Source organism: Ammodytes marinus (assembly GCF_949987685.1).
Source record: "Ammodytes marinus genome assembly, chromosome: 4".
Classification (NCBI taxonomy): Eukaryota; Metazoa; Chordata; class Actinopteri; order Uranoscopiformes; family Ammodytidae; genus Ammodytes; species Ammodytes marinus.
Window position 1 is genome coordinate 5,988,733 of NC_137233.1, and position 20,445 is coordinate 6,009,177.

Genomic DNA, 20,445 nt, shown 5'->3' on the forward strand with positions numbered 1-20,445 from the left:
GTGTGTGTGTGTGTGTGTGTGTGTGTGTGTGTGTGTGTGTGTGTGTGTGTGTGTGTGTGTGTGTGTGTGTGTGTGTGTGTGTGTGTGTGTGTGTGTGTGTGTGTGTGTGTGTGTGTGTGTGTGTTTGACTTCAGTGGAGTTTTAGAGAGAAGTCATGGATCATCAGGGTGATTTAGCCGATCCCAGAAGAAGAACAGATGTGACCTGATGTTTACTGTTTGCTGCTAACTTTAGAATTCATTGCTCATGGGAAACACTGTTTACACTTACTACTGTGTGTGTGTGTGTGTGTGTGTGTGTGTGCGCGTGTATGTGTGTCATCTGGGACTCATGCTTGGTCAAGCCTGGATCATGACTTGAGATCAGACTGTTTCCATCGTGGCGTTATGAATGCACCGTGCTGTGAACAAGTCGTGACCGGAGTGTGTGATGTGTGGGCCCATAGGGAGGGAGTGTGTTCTTCTACCATGGGAACAGTATACAGCTAAATGCATCTCTTACCTTTAAGACATGGTGGAGTTTTTTAGGGATTTTCGAGAAGCCTCTGATGCCTGTACTGTAGCAAAATGACCAAATAGACCAAATATTAAAATTAAAATAAAAGTGATTGCATGTGCGGTAAATATTATTGATTTAACAAGTGACCGATAAGATGCAAGCCTCGGACTGACTACTTTTAAACTTTTGATGTGTGCTTAACTTGTTTGTTGAGATTTAATGTTTGTTAAATCTAAAATACATTGTTGACAACCGTGATGAACAATAAAGATATTTTCTATTCTATTCTTTTCTAAATCAAAAAGACAATTCATTTATCGGATGAGTGTTCTTGGATATTTAAGCGTTTTGTTTCCTTATTTTCTTTCATTCTTCCCCCTCTTCTCTCATTGCTCTCTCTCTCATGTCTCCATTTAGCGATGATGTCATTATTTGAGCAGCGTGCGTTGAGGTGCATTATGGGAAAGATAGAAGGATTGGAATAGAACGGGTACAGCGAGAGAGAGAGAGAGAGAGAGAGAGAGAGGGGATCATTTGAGGAAAGACTGGGAGACGAGGGGAAGATTAAGCCAAAAGTTTTTCAGATATTTCAAGGCAAGACAAGTTTATTTATATAGCACAATTCAGACACAAGGCCATTCAAAGTGCTTTACAGGGGCAAGATTAAAATACATAATACACATTAGAAGCGAATGAATAGAAATAAAAAAAATAAAAGCGAATGAATAGAAAGAGATAAAATAAAAATACAGGTTAAAATGGAAATTTCACACACATGTGATAATGGAACACAATTCCAAAACCATATGGGCGATCACTGCTGGGAAGGTTTTCACTCAACATGCTGATCCCACTCGGCCACTGAAGCTTTAGAGAGATTGACTTCTGATGTTTGGTGATCAGTTGTGGCTCTGTGTCTGCGCTCCCCTTCATCCCAAAGGCTTTAGAACGGGGTGAAGGTCAACGTCAGGGCTCTGTGCAGGACGCTCACATTGTTTCAAAGTCATGTGTCACAGCTAATTTGTTTTTGAACATTTATTTTGAAAAATAACTTCAAAATAAGGGCACTTTTAATTTTATCTTTTCTATTTCTATTTCTATTAATTTGCAGAGGATCTATTGAGTGACATGTTGATTTGTGACTAACAGTCCCCCTCCAACTCTGGGTAGAATTTTAGCCTTTTTCAGCTCATAGTTTTTCACTGTAAGTTGCCAAAAAAAAACAATGAACGCCGCTTTAAATAGACATTGAACAATCACACCTAACATGCTGTCATTTCCTCTCTCTCTACAGGAAGTGCTGACCCCCCCCCCCCCCCTCACCGCTGTCTAACTGACACTCTGCTCCTCCTGCCCTGCGCCCCCCCCTCCCCCCCTCCCTGTCCCGGGCCGGGTGTGTGCGTTCTGCCGGCGGTGGATTGGAGCGCTCTGATTGGAGGATTTGCGAGGTGGTTTTTCGGTCTGGCGCCGCCTCCCCCCGGGGCCGGCGTGCGCTCCCAGCAGCCCGTGGTGCCCTGTGCCCCCCCGTCCCCTTCACTGCACGCCAGAGTCCATGCTCAGGGTAACGACAATAGCTTTATTTATATAGCACTTTTACTAGCATCGAAAATATTTTAAGTGCCCTATTAAGAGCTGCGGCCTGTTCTGTAATCGAGTAAACATTCTAGAGGGTTATCTCTCTCTGCCCTACTTTGATAAACCTTCTCTCTTGTTTTTGTTTTTAAATGTGTATTCATAAAAAGTCACGTAGTGGGTAGAGTGCGTACCACATAGGCTCAGTCCTTGTCCCAGTGGTCGCGTGTTTAAATCTGACCCGTGGACCTTTACTGCATGTCATCCCCCTCTCTCTCTCTCTCGCTCTCCCCATTTCCACTCTGTACTGTCTGAACTTGAACTATCAATTAAAGGTTAAAATACCTAATAAATATCTTTGATAAAAAGTCACATGATTGTTTTTGTGTCTCTGTGGTCAGGAGGAGGCTTGGTGCGTCCTCCAGGAGCCATGTGCCTCCCTCACACCAACAACATGGACAGCAAACTCCAGGGTCCCGGGCCGGGGGGAGGCGCCCCACCACGCTCACGAGCTGCCGGAGGAGTTCCACTAGAGCCATTCATACACCAGGTGAGTTCCAGAAAAGATCCATGTTGATTATAACAATATTATATTCTATGTGGTATGTACTTGTTCAACTATCTTTGTGAGAAACAATAATTTTTTTTTTTTTTGGACATTTGGTCCGGTTCTCACTTCGGGACAGGCCGTTTAAGGGCTGTTTGAGGGTTAACACTAGGTTTAAGGGTTCAGATATGACTTGGGTTTATGTTAGGGTCAGTGTGAGGGCTGGAGTTAGGCATTTAGTTTTGATGGTTAGGGTAAGGGGCTTGTACTATAGGGTATGCATTATTATGTCAGTGAATGTCCTCACAAGTATAGCCGTACCAACGTGTGTGTGTGTGTGTGTGTGTGTGTGTGTGTGTGTGTGTGTGTGTGTGTGTGTGTGTGTTTGCAGGTGGGGGGTCACACCAGCATGATGCGTTACGATGACCACACGGTGTGTAAGCCGCTGATCAGCAGAGAGCAGCGATTCTACGAGTCTCTGCCGCCAGAAATGAAGGAGTTCACACCGGAGTATAAAGGTCAGTCCAAGATTCCCTGGTGTGAAAGGTTGAGTCAGCGATTCTGGAGAACGCTTGTTGTCAAAATTATTTCTTTCAAAATCAGTGAATATCTCCTCCAGTGTTCATACACAGCCTAGGCTCTGTAAACTGGTATGTAAACAAACACACAGTGCACTAAGTAATCTGTTCTCTAGAGGGTTTGGTGGCAGACGGACAGAAAGAGGAAGACAGGAGTGCGGATGTTTGCTGGGCAGTGAAGTGGTTTAGCTGCTCTGCTCTTCATCACCAGACACATACTGTAGCTGCTTCCCTGCCAGAGTACACACACACACACACACACACACACACACACACACACACACACACACACACACACACACACACACACACACACACACACCCTCCTACTGTGACGATGGCGTAAGTCTGGAATCATTAGCCCCTTTTACACAGCCAGTGAAAGCCGGGAATATGCCGGCCTTTCGGCCCTCCCCCCAGCTGTGTAAATGCGACAGTTGCGGAACGAGGGAAGAAAGGTGCGAGTGATCGTTCCGGGAATTTTACTACCTCGGGGGGTAGTAAGATTCCCGACACGATCAGTTCCGCCTCTCTGTTTAAATGCTCTAGCTTGTTGTTGCGGAACAGGGGGGCGTTTGACGTTCCATAGTCTACGTTCTAAACATGCGACCATGTTAGCAGTTGAAGGACGTGTGTTTAACATTAACCACGGCGGCCTGATGTCCCGTAAAAATCACCAAATAAAAGGAACGGTGTATAATCTAGTTGATCATAAGGTCCGTTGCTCAATCCAAACCCCCGCGCTTCATTTTGCAGAGTGTATGAGTCTATTTCTGCCCAGGAGAAGTTGTACAATGGAAAGCTAGGCTAGGCTAAGTAAGGGATAAAGTATAGCGAACGGGTCACTTGCTAGAAATAAAGACCGACAAGCTGAAGCAGGAGCCCGACGCGCAGCTTGAAGGTCGACCTAGTAACGGGGGAATAGTCTGCTCGCCCCGCTAGACTGTCTGCTTCAGCTGACTGAAGGCTCCGGCTCAGCTGTTAGCCACAGAGCTACTGTTTTGCTAACACATTCCGCCGCCGCTATTATTATCCTAAGTCTGAGCGTATATCCACACTTTATTTCTGTCTACAGTAACGTGACTTCACACACTGTGTGTATGTGTATGTCTGATTGGCAGATCGCTGCCCTCACAAAGAGACTCGCTCACAACCAACCTGTCACACACACACACACACACACACACACACACACACAGAGGTGAAGCGGTCGGATTGATTTAGTCAGTTTGGTTAACTGTCCCAGTGATGTTGGACTCAGCGCGTAGCGAGATCAACTGGCACATCGTGGGGACAGTAAAATACGGCCCTCTTACTTACTGCAAGCTCCAGCACTTCTGCTCTCAATTCACCGGCCATTGTTGTTGTTGTAAAGCAGCTGACCGGCGCGGCGCTAAATGTTTACGTCACACCTGACGCTGTTTACAAGCACCTCTTTCATTCCGGAGCGCTGTGTAAAAGGGACTACTGATGCGCCAGCAGGCCGGCGTTGCTTGGTTCTGTGTAAATAACACAGAAGCAAGCAAAGCCGGCATATTGGAGTGATGTTGTTCCGTCAATATGCCGCAATCTCTGTGTAAAAGGGGCTATAGACTGGAATGAAGTCGGTTTGGAGATGTAAATGAAGAGAAGGTAATAACCAATAATGTGGGCTCTGTTCCATTTATATTTGCTCCTAAAGCCATGACAAACGGGCATGTTGCTATCTACGGTGGGCCCTCTTTGTTTACCCTTTGCTTGCATACCAGTTTACAGAGCCTAGGATGTGTATCAACAATGGATTTTTTTTTTCAACACATGCGTGTACGGACAGGTAGCGGATCATGAGGAGATGTTCACTGATTTTGACAAAGTGATTTCGACAACAAACATTCTCCATGATCGCTATCTCCACCTTTGAACAGTTGACTTAAAATAACTAAATCTGTGGAATTTCAAAAAATGCAATCTATATTTCTATGAAAATGTTGCTTATTATGACTTTACCACCAGCCAACCTGTGGATGTATTCCCAGTTCACTGACCTGTAGTTACTTACTATGTCTGTATTCCCAACGGTCCAGTGTTGTGGGTCTAAGTGCCATGACAACAGCAGCCCATAAGGAGTCTATATTTAGCGCTGGATTTCTGCCCACTACCATTGTCCTGCTGATTGAATAACAGACAGACAGACAGGCAGCTGCTGAGGCCCGACTCTCTGACTCTGTCAAGGTTGTTGTTTGACATAATCACATTAAATTTCCCCTTGTGTTGTTGTTGGTGTGGAGGTACGGCTGTGCGTTATAATGATATATTGTTTATCGCCTGACGAAATAAAAAATCTATAAATTCGTTAACTACAATTTACTTATTTCATTGTGTCGCAAATCTCTTTGGTCATTTGGAGGCTTTGCGTTCTTCCGCACGCCCCCGATGCAGAAGACAAAGGCAAGACCACACAAACAAACATGGAGTGGCGTTAACAGCGCTTACCATGTTGACATTTTATCCCTTTATTTAATTTATCTTCACAATATTGTAAATGTGAGCCTTATTTTGCTGTTCTAGTTGAAACTAGAAAGGGTTTACATACGGTATTTTATATTCCAATATTTACGTTAGGTCTGTATATATTTTTTATTTTGCTTAAACAGTGCTTCCTTTTGAACCTTTTTTATATTATATTAGTATTTTCTTTTTTGCTACATGCTTGAAAATGTGCATAAAGAGTTAAAATAATCAATCAAATAATCAATAATCAAATATGAATAAGTAGGAGCCGACTGTACCTTTTTCCTTTGTCGAGCACGTTATTCAAAATTTAATAACAGATAGCCCATTCAATGTGTCATTTTATATAAAATATTTGTATAGTGATTTATATTTGTATCATTGTGAGGATTTGAAATTTCCTTTATCAGGATATGAGATGTTGGTCTCATCGCCCGGCCCTACGTGAGGTTGTGAGGAAGTCCAGTATTCTGTAGACAGAGAGCAGCACTCGCACAATTCAATTTGGACAAAGAGTGAGTCTGTTCAGTGTCTCTCTGACGGGACAAAGAGATGATCCACTCTGTAAAAAGCTAAAAATAATATCTTAATGTTTAAATAAAACAGCGTCAGACATTCCTATCTGACTATTTAATCTATAAACAGTTTCTAAATTAAATTATCATGACACTTTACTACGTCTTACATACCAGATGGATCAGCACACGACAGTAACAATCCAACATTAAGTCAGTTAATCTAAGGGAGCTTCAGTTCTGGAGATATTCCCTAGTTTGGTGTTTGGTTTGAGAGAGCGGTCTGTCAAACACTCCGGTCTAAAATCTCCCATAAGTGCTTTGGTTTAGGTGTGGTGAGTGAGAAGGCCTTTAACTGAACACATGATCCATTCACTGAGCTTGTGGATTTGGGCTTTTGTCATGCCACAGACACCTCTCCCTTAAATGTGTTCCCCTACAGCTATTACCATATCAAATTAACATATATTGTGACTAGGGCTGGCCCGAATGCCATTTTTCAGGCTTCGAATATTCGTTGGTTTTTCCGAGCGAATATTCGAATATTCCTTCCAGAAAAACACACCATCAAAAACAACATAAAAAAAAATAATAATAATAATAATTTAAAAAAAATAATTAAATTTTTTTTTTTTTAAACGTAATAATAATCCCTATATACTCCCTGGAACCAATTTTGACAGTATCTGCATATTTAGTTGAAGATTTACGCGCTCGGAGGTGAAGTAATGGATGCGCTATGACACTTAGTGATGTAATATCCTCCTAAATGAGCAATACTACTACTACTACTACTACTACTACTACTACTACTACTACTACAATATTACTAACTTTTATATCCAAATATAAAATTATTTGATGACATTATATTGCAGTACTAGCTTCTTGCAAAAAAAATGTTGAAAAAAAAACAAAAAAAAACGAAGCTCCGAATACTAATTTAAGCTCTGAATACTAATTTTCCGAACGAGTATTCAAATATTCGAATAATTCGGGCCAGCCCTAATTGTGACGCAAGTTTGTTTTTAACGGTTTATTTAAAGTATGTTTACGTGTTAAAGCTATAGTGCGTAGCTTTTTCATATGAATGAATGTCGGTTACATTCAAGCCAACGCCAAACCAGTTGACACAAAGTTTAAGGCTTGGCAGCTGAGATTTTTACCATTTCTTTGTAATGTCTTTCTTACAGTAAAATATAATATTTAGTTAGATGCTGTCTCAGTGTATTTGAAGAAGCTGGATTTATAAACAGAGTGTGAAACCATTAAGATCTGTTTACGCCAGCAGAAGGCTTTTAAATTGATTTGTTAAAGTAAACAGGTAGAAAAATTTAGTTTTTATCGGACTGCACTGGTTTGCTCTGATTTTTTTTTCTATTTTCTAAGCCACCTGGATAAAATACATGAACTATTAATGAGCTGTAGTCACTTGACTTGTTTCAACAGTAATGCCCTTTAGTATGAAGTAGTCACTCCGTTGTCCAACACCTGTCTGTGACATCATCCAAAATACCAGTTTAAATGTAATGTAACTTTATTTAAACAGGGACAATGTACAAAAGAAACATTAACCCTGTTTAGAGCAAGGAGAGATGCATTCTACCAGGTTTAAGCAAATTGCTAAAAAAAAAAAAAAAAGGTAATGAGTTGCAGAGAATTTTTTTAAAGACTTTTTTAAAAAGTTATCTGGATAATCAAACCTTATCAAACTACACTATCAGCAGCTATACGTTATTCCTGGCCTACACAGTTCACACAGTCTGCCTTCAAAAAAACACCTTTTTCTTTTGTGATAACTCACCATCTGATTAGAGCATATCGAGAGGCCGCTTGCTATTAATAGACATATTCATGAATCATGGCAGCACAATAAAGCCTGATTACACTGAATGTAATCTAGACCCGGCACAGCTTGTCTCTAGCCTCAGTTACAAAGAACTGAGTAGACCCACTAAGACCTTTTTTTAAATGCAGTTATAAAAGTTCATTCCTTCGTCACATCGCATTGCTGTAAGGTTGCTGAGGTTGACTCTTTTGTGTCGGCGGGCTGTGGCTAAGTGCAGCAGGTAGAGCGGTCATTCAGTTATCGCAGGGTTGGTGGTTCGATCCCCGCCTCCTGCTACATGTCAAAGTGTCCCTGGCCAAAGAGACACTGAACCTCTAATGGCTCCGGTGGTTAGCTTGCACCCTGCGTGGTAGCAGCTGCTGCTTTCGTGTATGAATGTGTTAAACAAAACTATAAGTAAAGCTTTTTGGATCAAACCGCTATAAAAGTGCCATCGTGGCGGATGGCAACATGAGATAGCTTTTTATTTTTTTAAATATGTATTTTTACTTTTAATTTTTTGTTTCTTTGTGTTGTGGAAAAAAGGAAAAAGAAAATAAACATATTCTGGGAAAAAAAACTGCTATAAAAGTCCAACTTTAACAATTACTTTTTAAAACTCTGCTGTTACTTAGTTTAGTTTGCAATTATATTCTAGTTTTAGGTTTGGTTCCAGGTTCTTTACAATAATTTTTTTTATTTATTATTATAGAATTTTTAAATTCTAAGACTATGTAAGAGTAAATCTGTTTTGTAAAGTGGCTGACAGTGTCTTTCCTCTCTCCTGTCCTGTCCCGTTAGGTGTGGTGCTGGTGTGTTTCGAGGTGGACTGTGACGGCTACATTAACCTGGTGGCGTACCCGTACGTGGAGAGCAGCATGGAGGGAGGGCCGGCCGAGCACGAGGAGCGGGACGTCCCAGAGAGAGAGCAGCCCAGGAGGAAACACAGCAGACGAAGCCTCCACCGCTCCTCCTCTGTGTCCGAACACAAAGAGGAGAGGACAGACAGGAGGGAGACAGACACTGACACTGCTGACAAGTAAGAGTATAATACAACAGACCAGTGGGTTCAGGTTGATTGAAAACGATTGAACTATTAACTATATTGGGATCAAAATAGGCGTACATAATTTAGCTCAACATGTTAACATTTTCTGTTTTAAAAAAAACACATACAGCCCCGGAAAGAGCATTGAAAATGCTCTAAATGACAATATTTTTATTTTGAATTTGGTAGAAATGTTGTCAGTACAGGGGGCGCCCTTAGCTCAGTTGGTAGGGCGTTGCCTCCAAACATTAAGGGACATGTAGACCACACAGTAATATCTGGAGTATACATTTTAATTGTGTATATTTTCCTATAGTTTAAGCCCCTTTTATCCAGATTATAATGTCTCAACAACTATTGGATGTCCCCCTCAGAATTAATTGCTATCACTTCGATTCTCTGACTTTTCATCTAGCGCCATCATCAGGTTAAAAATCTGAATTCATCCAACACTTCCAAAAAACATCCAAAAACATGCAAAACTGACGACAGCATCAACTGCACATTTGCACAACTTTTGCACTTATTGGTAAATGTAGGAATGCTCAAACGCTAAGCTAACTTGGTGGACATGCTACCTGCTGTTACATCTTATTGTGCGCATGTTGGCATGCTGACATTGACATTAAGCTCAGAGCAGCGCCGTGCCTCTCAGCGCGTGTCTGTAGAGTCTTGACCGTGTCTTAAGCCGTGTCCAGACAGAACATACAGCTAATTTTAGCCGCTGTCCGGTCCCATACAATGTCAGTGGAAAGACACGTGTGTGTGTGTGTGTGTGTGTGTGTGTGTGTGTGTGTGTGTGTGTTTGAGAGTGTGAGAGAGCTCGGACGGACACATCTTAGGTAATCGCAAGTTGAGAGACGTGACAATGCAAGGTCAAAATCCCCAAATATGTGCGCTTATCTCGAGGTCATACATGTTACAGATATAAGAGGAAACATTTGAGTTTGTGGTAAACTCCTTGATCAGCTTAAATTTGAGCTGACACAGAAAAACTCAGTCGGTGTGAAATGTGCTGTGGAGGTAACTGTAGCGGTAGGACATTGGCTGATTGGGATGAATAAACACAGACTTCACTGGAACCAGCAGTAAAAGCTTTAAATCCACTTTAGATGCAACTATGGATGTTTATGGTTAACTGTTAAGCTTTCAGAAGACTTTTGACCGATTAATACTCAGTTCAGATAAACTGTTATACATGTCAATCAACTCATGGGGGCGTGTCGACCCTTCCAACCCACCATTTGCATGTTAAACAAGTATATTCATAAAGTTTTGGCCTTTTTATTGCACTCATACCAGTTGTTAACGTCAACTCGGGTAACGTCATGTATTTCTCTGTAAAAAGGCTACATTTAATCTTGCAGGTTAATTGCTTAATGAGCTGAGCATTGGTTAACAGTTACAAAACTAAATCCAAAATGAATATTGCTAGGTCCAACAGACGGTCACCAACAGTCATAATTAGTGCGATACTGACCCCCCCCCCCCTCTCTCCCCTCCTCCTCCTCCCTGCAGTGTGGCAGAGCTGAAGAGTCCCCGCTTGGACCCAAAGATCCACTCGGACGTCCCGTTCCAGATGCTGGACTGGAACAGCGGCCTGAGCTCAGAGAAGATCAGCTACAACCCCTGGAGCCTGCGCTGCCACAAGCAGCAGCTCAGCCGCATGAGGAACGAGAGCAAGGACCGAAAACTCTTCAGTATCCTTCCCCAGCCAATCACACACACTGATACTCAATGGGCCTGTTTTTTTGGTTCATTTATCAACAAAAAAATGATATATAGTTAAAGGTGCTACGAGGAACTTTTAAATATCTTTGAAACAGTCCAATTTTTCCTCTGATGATCATAAATGACATGTAACAGCAAACGAGACCATCAGTGCAAAGAATGCTATTTTTATATAGTTTTTCTTAATGCCTTTGTCATGGGTATACGCTCACCCTGGAACTACAGCTGGCGTGGTAAAAAACACACTACCGCTTTTGTCCAAAGGGGGTAAAAGAATTAACACAAACTGAAAGTTCCTGGGAGCACCTTTTAAACGGGTCCAAGCTTTTTCCCCATTCAATTCAAGAAAAATTTGAACCATCAAGGGAAACTGACAAAAAGTTGTCTTTGTAAGTTTATTGCAGATAAACTGTAGGTTTTGTACAAAAGAATCCAAACTAATTTCTATTTGACTGGAGAGAGGAACAGATGATGAGAGCATCTTCACCAGAGGTTTTATACACATGAGCAAAAGACACAATAGCTAAAGTCAGTGAAAAAGCAATAAAGGTGTTATGGACCATAACTCAACTGTTGGGTCATTTAATGAAGTCACAGTCCAGTCATCCCGGATGTGCATTATATACGCTGACCAGTCACTATCTATTGCAGTTTATTGCATTAGGGGAAGCAGTTCATTCACCGTTCAGGGGTTCAAACAGAGAGCCACCAAGAGTTCAGCAAAAGGGCTTCAGACATGTTTAGCTACCAAATGGTATTATACACGAGTCACACAAGAAGATTATTGTACTTAATACATATTGTTCTACTACACATCGTTCTACTCAAACACTAGGCATCACTTTATTTTACGCTTGAATTATTTTTGCAGTCTAAACTCCTTCAAGAACCCTAAACTTTCAAGCGTGTGATTTACTACATTGTTTATTATCCAACTGGCTCTATAGTGGAGTACTGTAAGAGGCGCTGAATGCAAATGTCGTGTGTGTGTGTGTGTGTGTGTGTGTGTGTGCGCGTGTGTGTGTGTGTGTGTGTGTGTGTGTGTGTGTGTGTGTGTGTGTGTGTGAGTGATATACAGAGGGTGGGATGTGTCTGAGGTTATCAGGTCAGAGGTTCATGTTTTGATGTTGAGCTTCAAAGGGAGCGGACTGCAGCTGCTGGAAAAACACAGCTGAGAGGAGAGAGAACAACACACACTCTGTCCTCCACCGCCTCTGTCTGGGTCCAGTCTGATACATGTGCCCTGCGTTCCGAATCGCATACTTTCTACTATTTAGTATGGTAGAAAAAAAGATTTAGTATGTCCCGATTCTTGTGGCCAGATTTAGGATGGTTAGAAAGATGGTTTTAATGTTGAAAACTGCATCCTATTTGGGCGATTCTGACCCATAATCCCAGTGCGCACCTGAAGTGACTTTACATCAACGTAGCCTCCATATGAAAACAAACGGGAAGCGACGGATATAAAAGCAAGAGGCAGGATCAAGGCGCAATGTTATGATGAAATAAATACGTAAAAGTACGTCCCAAGTGTATGCATACTGCATCCTAACTAGATTATTTTTATCGTTGGATGTAGTATGTAGAATAGAAAAAAGAAAGAGTATGTGATTCGGGACGCAGGGGTGGGCCGCTGTCACAAGAGGTTCAGCTTATTTGAGTTTATCAACGTCCACTGATCATTTCACAAGATGACAGGATTTTGTTGTTATGAGTTTTTATTGGAAATTAGGGCTGTCGATTTATAGGCGACCAAACTTAAGCCGGACAAGGTTTCATTGGTTGCTTAATCGCAGGAAGAAAAAATGTACAGCAACTGCGTCTTGTCAAAATGATAATAACCTATATGGCTCTCGACCATTTGAGATGATATCATTAGAAAGGACAGACAGAGGGAGTGGCTGTAGACACTAAGCAGCAGTTGGTTAAGCGTTGCTGCTACCTGCCGTTTGCTTGTAGCTAATTAAGTTAATATGTCGGGAAGGGAAAGAAAGAGACAGTTTTTTTTAACCCTAACCCTTTATATAGTTTTGCTCTTTAACTTGTAGAGATGATCACTTACAATGCACTTTTTTGCATTCAAAATATCTCTTAAATATCATAAAATATCTCTTCACGGGCGCTCCGGTGGCATAGTGTATAGAGTGCGTACCATATTGGCTCCGGCCTTCGTTGCAGTGGTCGCGTGTTCAAATCCAACCCGTGGACATTTACTGCAGGTCACCCCCCTTCTCACTCTATCTCCTCATTTCAACTCTGTACTGCCTACTAAAGCTTGAAAATGCCCCAAAAAAACAAAAAAAAAAAAAAAAAAATCTCTTCAGCCCCCATAACAAACCTCATTAGAGATCAGTAATAGTCGGTCCATTCTCCAACATGCTCCTTAACTCACCTGTTTGAACCAGAGTTCCTGCTGTTGGAGAACGTGGTGCATCACTTCTCGTACCCGTGCATCCTGGACCTGAAGATGGGCACGCGGCAGCACGGTGACGACGCCTCCGAGGAGAAGGCCGCCAGGCAGATGAAGAAATGTGAACAGAGCACGTCCGCCACGCTGGGGGTCAGGGTGTGTGGCATGCAGGTACAACAAGCCGGCACGGAATATACTAATGGTGCATGACAGACGCCAACGCAAGATAATGGAATAATACTGCTGGCTCATTTATCATAAAGGAAAGCCAGTGGTGTGTGAATGTCACTGTGGATCCGCTGCGGCAGGGCGGTGGAGGAACATAATGATATTAGGATTACTACTGCACTTTTAGAATAACATGGGCCAAAATAACCATAGAAATATTGTTTGTATTCCATTTATAATGGGTTTTATTTTTCTAAATATTTTTCTAGTGTTTACTGATGCATTGATACTTCAACATCATACATCACACATACTACCTATAGTTACCTTCCTACTGTCTTTGCTATTAATACAAACACCTCTAGTACTAATAAATTTACTTTGATTATATAGTGCTAGTTGGGCTCATTTTAAAAGTATATACATGTTGGTTTCTTGACAGGATGAATGTTTTATTTCTAATTCAGCCTAATTTGATAATAAATAAAAAATTTAACGCAAAATGAATTGCATATAACAAGGGAAGTAACTATCGCCTTGAATGTGAACAGTTGTCTATATCAGTGAGATTTTCTAAGCGTGTTCCCCTTGTGTCCTTGCAGGTGTACCAGCTGAACACGGGCCACTACCTCTGCCGGAACAAGTACTACGGGCGCGGGCTGTCGATCGAGGGCTTCAGCCAGGCTCTGTTCCAGTACATGCACAACGGGACGGGGCTGAGGCAGGACCTGTTTGAGCCCATCCTCAACAAGCTGCGCAGCCTGAAGGCCGTGCTAGAGAGGCAGGCGTCCTATCGCTTCTACTCCTCTTCACTGCTCATCATCTATGAGGGACAGGTGAGCGGGAAGTACTCAGTCACAACTGGATTGGATTATCACATATACCGAACTTGCCACTCGAACGGACCGCGTCACCTGTCTGAGTATACGTGGCCTTTCAAATATTCGATAAATGTCCGATGCATGGCTGTCTCCACTATGCTAGGTGGCGCTGTAGCCCGTTCAACAAGTGGCTATAGGGCCACGTCCGGTTCCCTTCAGGCAACAACCCTACTATTTTTTTACGTCGTCTCCTTCCACTTCCTTGTGAAATTCTCCGCAGGGATTCTCGAGCAAGCGCAGAACTCCGATATGCGATATCCGATTCCTGTATACATGCAGAGAGAATGCCGACTATGAACAAGTTATCTAGGTGTTCTTATCCGACTTTGCTTGTCCGTTAATGTGCCGATTTGTGTGCGAAGTAGATCTGATAAAGGTGCTTACATGCATTTTACAAGTCCTGTTGAAGTCTTATTCGTTTATTTACCCGATTATGAGTCTGCATGTAAACGCACTGAGTGAAAGGTCAACGTTTGTGTTATGGTGTCAAAATACATCTGATTTGTGATGACGTGAGCTACCTAAAATGTATGTAGTTGGGATTTACCTACTTACTTACTTACTTACTTACAGCTCTGGAAAAAAGTTAAGAAACCAGTCTGGATTTTTCTTGAATCTTCATCTCTACATTACTTAATGGAAATGCTCTAAGTAACAATATTTTTTCACAGAATTTGTTTGAAATATTGTCGATAGTTATCTTGTGTTGGAAAAAGGCCAGAGAAATTATCAACTATAATGTCTGTTCTCCACTATAGAAATATATAGGGCTTAATCATTTCAGTACTAGAGATAATTATGGTTTTAATCACTGTGACCTATATGAGAAGTAGGCTGATCCTCGCCGTCAATAAGAACAGAACTAGATTGTGTCATTGTTATTTATAAAGGTCTCCTGCCTCAGTTTATCCCTTCACTTCTCTGATCTGAACTATTACTAAACCTGATCTCAAAACTGTCCAACTCCAATTACTTCTGAGGTAAATACTGAACTGGGGAAGACTGCCTTCCGCTACAATGCACCTTGGAAGAAAATGACAGAAGATTTGAACACTTCTTGAATATCTTGATTATCACATAATGTTGTAATAGTAACCCCTATCTGCGAGGGCAAGGTGTGTGGACACAACTACAGTACTGACAGTAGATCAAATCACATACATTGGTTCTAAAGCATTATTTGCAAACTTGAATTATTATTTTTTTTTACAGAACACAAACACACAACCTTAAAATTAAACTCACAAACAAAAGACAAAACAAAATAAACAACTAACAGGGCGTACTGCTTGAATTTTGACCAAAATCTGACTCCATACAGCTTGAAGGGAAACTTTAAAATCCTGCTAATATTTCCTTTCTGTCCGGTTGGTGCTTATCATTGCTGTGTTGACTCTCTGTCTCTCTCTGTATAGGAACCTGAGGGCCCGTCAGTGGTGGGCTCTGGGCAGCATCACGCACCCTTCCAACAACAGAAGAATCCCCCCGCCGCCCCTACAGCAGAGCCTCGCGGTGTCCCCCCCGGGCCCCTCGTCCCACCGCCACCAGCCCCCGTGGTCCCCCCCTGTCAAACGGACACCAACCTGAACCCAGGACCCCTGCTGTCCACTCAGGGACCTCCACTGTCCGCTCAGGGGCCGATGAACCAACCCTCCTCTAACCCAAACCCAAACCCTAACCCACAAACCCTCCCCAACAAGTCAGACTGCCACTCCTTCCTTCCCCCTCCCCCTCCTCCTCCTCCACTGTCCCACCCAGACTCTCCCCTAAAGTCCCGCGCTGCCCCCCCTCCGCTGGTGGACGTGCGTATGATCGACTTCGCTCACTCCACATTCAAAGGTTTCCGGGGCGACACGGCGGTGCACGACGGCCCAGACCGAGGCTACGTGTTCGGACTGGAGAGCCTCGTGCAGGTCCTGGAGGGGCTGCGGGACGACAACCTAGCGTAGCCCCCCGAAACACACACACACACACACACACACACACACACACACACATAGTAACATACACATATACACACACATTAACACACACACAATCCCCCCCAAAACATATACAAACACACATTAACACACACACACACAATCCCCTCCACGCATATACACACACAGCCCCCTCCACAGATGTACACTTACACACACAACCGCCACATACACACACACACAGCTTGTTGTGAGAACAGGGTTCTTCATGATGTCACCATGGCAACACAGGCTTTCTACAGTCGAGCAGTTACTATAGCAACAGCCAGGAGGCGGGGACAGTAAAATGACTCCAACTTCAAGAATATGAAGAATGGTCTGTCTGTCTGAGGCTCTGCACGACACACGCACACACACACACACACACACACACACACACACACACACACACACACACACACACATTTGTACTTCTATACTTGTGAAGATCCTCATTGACGTGCTGCATTCCCAAGACCCTGACCCAATCCCTACCCGTCACAAACACAACCCCAAACTGATGTCTAACCTCAAAGTCCTCTCAAAGATGCGTTTTAAATTTTTTTAAATTAATTTTTGGAGCTCCACTGTGTAGAATCATGTATGGAATGTTTTCTGCGCTCACCTTAAATCTGAATTCAAAAACTTTGAAATACAAACACCACAACTAGTTTGGAAGCCAAAGAAGTAAATGTAATACAGAGAATCTTACAACCGATTCAAACTAGTTTTTGAAGCAGATATCTGTTTTAATGTCGTAAAACTGGGTCTTTAAATCTTCAGTAGATTATTGAAAGACGTTGTTAAAACATTCACATACTTAGTTCCACACAGTGAAGCTCAAACATCAGAGTAAACATTAAGCAAGGAGGAAGTTTTGATGTCATAAAACCAATTCAAACTTTGGAGAACGTGAAGGAGCAGCCAAAAAATGTCCTCGCGCCAAAGTCTAAAAACAAAATCTCTCCTCACTATAAGATGGACGAACAACAACCTTACACACACACACACACACACACACACACACAAAAACAGACACACACATCCACATCCTGGGAAGAGTTGTTGGTGGAGCTGGACAGGGTGTCCTTTCTGAACGATCAGCTGAATTCCAGGGACCACCCGCTGAAATTGGCCGACCCACTTTAACCCCCCCCCCCCTACACACACACACTACCACCTCCACTCCCTCCCAAACACAACCTGCACCCCTCTTCCTTCACTCCCTCTTTCTCTACAGCAACCGAACCTTGACAGGTGAACTGACTCTTTTTAGCGTTACCTTGACAACGCAATCAGAATAACACATCCGAGCATTTCTGTTAAAGCAATACATGGCGATGACAGGCGGCCATTTCTTTATTTCTTTTCTCTTGGGCAGTGCAGACGGGCGATCGCCCACAGGGAGTCCGACGAAGTGCAACAGAGATTTGCATAGTAGAAGTAGAAGGCTTTAAGGAGAGAATCTAGATCGTTTATAACAACGCTGTGTGTCCGTTTTTGGGGCTTTATTCAAAAACGTTAGTAGTCGGTGTCCTGTAAAATCATCTTCTGGGTTTATTGTGTAACACGGAAAGCAAACTGTTAGGTGTCACTTTCCCCAAAAATCTGTTCTGGTGCGATTCATTCTTATTGTCGACAAAATCAAAGAAAATACCCAAACCAACAATGAACTGATGCACTGACTGGTATTAACTTTATATTTAAAGATCTATCGGTATCCCTCCGCTGTGCCATAGATCGACGCTGTGCACTTTTGAAACACATCAGTGAGCCACACTGTTGCACTAGGTGGTATATTCTAAATCACCATTAAAACACACACACACACACACTGTAGTCCCACTGTACACCGTCCTACTCACTAGAGCAGCTAAACGTGGATTCATCCGCCACTGAAAATAGTCCCTGACATTTGCACTATTTCCTCCTATTTGTTACTTCACGTTTGTTAGAAATACATCGTTCAGCTGTTTGTATTAAGTAATATTTAGTTATATATAACTAGTATTACCTAGTTGTATACTTGTATATAATAGTTATATATAATTAGTTATATAAATGTTAGATTTAAAAGTTCCTTTTATTTATCAGATTATTTGTGGGAATATTTTATGCCTGATTTTGATGACTGAATATGGCTGGACTCTATGTTGGGACGTTATAGTTCACAGTCAGCCACCAGGGCGTCCCCCCGAAAGTTTATTCTTTATGTTAAAAACAGTGGAACACAAACTCTCCTCCCACAACGTCCAGTTGGAAGCTGTTAAGTAGCTTTTGATCAAATGATGGTTCAAATGTTTAAATTTAAATTTTTCAGACATTTTTTTTGAATAATTTTCGTCAATGTTTCAGAGCAGCTGCTTATTAACTTCCCTGTTCCTATTTACAATATCAAGAATAAACTTTCCTCAGGACTTGAAAGTACTAGTAGATTGTGTGATAAAAGTGTGTGATACATTTATTATTGAAGAAATTTTTTGTTAGACTTGCATCTTCAAAGGGAACAAACGGGCTCGGAGCTCAGACAGGATAGGGACTAACCGTGTTGAGGGGCGGACTAACTAACACGTTGTTGGTTTGGGTCTTTTTCATGGAGTTTGTTGACGATAAAGAAAGAAATGTAGAATTTTTAAAGCCGGGGCTGGGTGATATTCATCACAAGAATACGAAGAGTATTTTTCTTACCAATATTATCAAAATCACAATTTGTAAAGTAACACTAAAAGAATCAAATGCACGGTCCTTATAAGTTATAGTGCTCCACTGTTTGTATTTAAATCCCCCAAAAAACTTTACTTCAACTATTTATTTTTTCCAAATGTTTTAAATTATACTTTGCTTGGAATTCTTAATGTTGGACATCAGAGTTGTGTGACACATGATGCATTTAATTCATCATGAGGCAGTGGAAATATTTTAAATATTAAAAGTGTTAAATTATCGCCCAGCCCGGCCATTCAAACGAACACCTCATCCTGTTACTGTCAGTAGAATTTATCGCACAATGTCCTGTTTGAAGATGTCACCGTTTTCTCTCATCTGATTGGTCCTGATGAGACAGCGTTATAGCCAATCACATTTGTCCATTTATGCTTCCGTTCCTTCAACTAGTTCCAGAGGCCGGCTGTGACGTGGCAGCAGCGCCCCCTGCCGGCTGGCAACAAGAACTACACCCACAGGAGCTGGAAATGAGAGCGCAAATATGAATATTTTATTTTTGGTTTATCGAGGTGATAATTTATTTTTTTATTGTACCTTTACCCCTTATATGTACGGGTAAATGTTGTGTCTTTCACATGTCTACCCCTCCTTCCCCCAAACAAATGTATAAAATGTAAAGAAATTAAGTGCATCAGAGACATAATGTGTGAACAGAATATTACGCAGTATTATTTGAGCTATAACTTCAGTCTGTTATATTTTGCTTCAGTCGAATACATGTTGGGTTACAAACGGACAAAATCAGGTCGTACTTCTTCCACTGTGTGTGTGCGTGCGTGTGAGAGAGAGTGCGTGTGAGCGCTATTGAGTGTGTGTGTGCGTGTGTGTGTGTGTGTGTGTTAAAAGAGAATTAGATGCCATTATTATTCATTGATTTGCTTCCTTTCACATTTAAAGCGCTGGTAAAGATTCTGCATGCACATTACCGTCCTTACTGTCCCGGGTCAGTTTTCCACCTAATCCTAAAAAAAAAAAACTTCTCGTTGTTACCGTCTGGAGCAGCGAAGGTCCACGTGTGTCCCTCTCTCTCAGATCGTGATATATTTCTTAATGGATATTTTAGCTTTCAATGATTGGTCAGTTTGTTTATTTAGCAGCATTTTCTGCATCTGACGTCATCATCATCCTGACTGTTTGTTTAGAACAGTGAACGTACGTGAGATTAAATCTTTCCAGAAGCTTTTGGGCTCGTGTTGTTGTGATTCCGGACACATGCAGAGACGGCGGCCATTGTCATTTTAAATTGAGTTGAAAAATGACTGATTGTCCCTTTTTGACCAGAGAAACACCCAGGACATTTAACCTGCAATAATTTTTTTTTTTTGGGGCCACTTTTGGGGCAGCAAAAAAAAAAAGTTGTAGACACAATTGGCACGTTATTGTTTTTGAAGTTTAAATAACAATTGGCAAACATCTTTACTCATCATGCAAGATTGTTAGCTTGTATCCACTCGGTATCGGTCATTCCACTAGTTATTACCACCAATAGGTCCA

The 20,445-nt window shown here is 41.9% G+C and overlaps 1 protein-coding gene across 1 annotated transcript; it reads left to right on the forward strand.

The window, feature by feature from the left end:
• Window positions 1-1,926: 1,926 nt before the first annotated feature.
• ip6k1 (inositol hexakisphosphate kinase 1) lies at window positions 1,927-20,101 on the forward strand. The gene is made up of 8 exons (XM_080026454.1): window positions 1,927-2,059; window positions 2,472-2,620; window positions 3,009-3,135; window positions 8,830-9,067; window positions 10,595-10,776; window positions 13,213-13,388; window positions 13,988-14,221; window positions 15,682-20,101. The coding sequence occupies exons 2-8, from the start codon at window positions 2,501-2,503 to the stop codon at window positions 16,213-16,215; spliced, it is 1,611 nt and encodes a 536-aa protein (XP_079882580.1). The 5' UTR covers window positions 1,927-2,059; window positions 2,472-2,500; the 3' UTR covers window positions 16,216-20,101.
• The last annotated feature ends 344 nt before the right edge of the window (window positions 20,102-20,445 follow it).

Bases quoted from the DNA above. Each gene is read 5' to 3' on its own strand.
- ip6k1 (XM_080026454.1), top strand. From the start codon at position 2,501: ATGTGCCTCCCTCACACCAACAACATGGACAGCAAACTCCAGGGTCCC. The intron at 9,068-10,594 runs GTAAGAGTATAA...TCCTCCCTGCAG, and splicing joins GACACTGACACTGCTGACAA to TGTGGCAGAGCTGAAGAGTC. The intron at 14,222-15,681 runs GTGAGCGGGAAG...CTCTCTGTATAG, and splicing joins TCATCATCTATGAGGGACAG to GAACCTGAGGGCCCGTCAGT.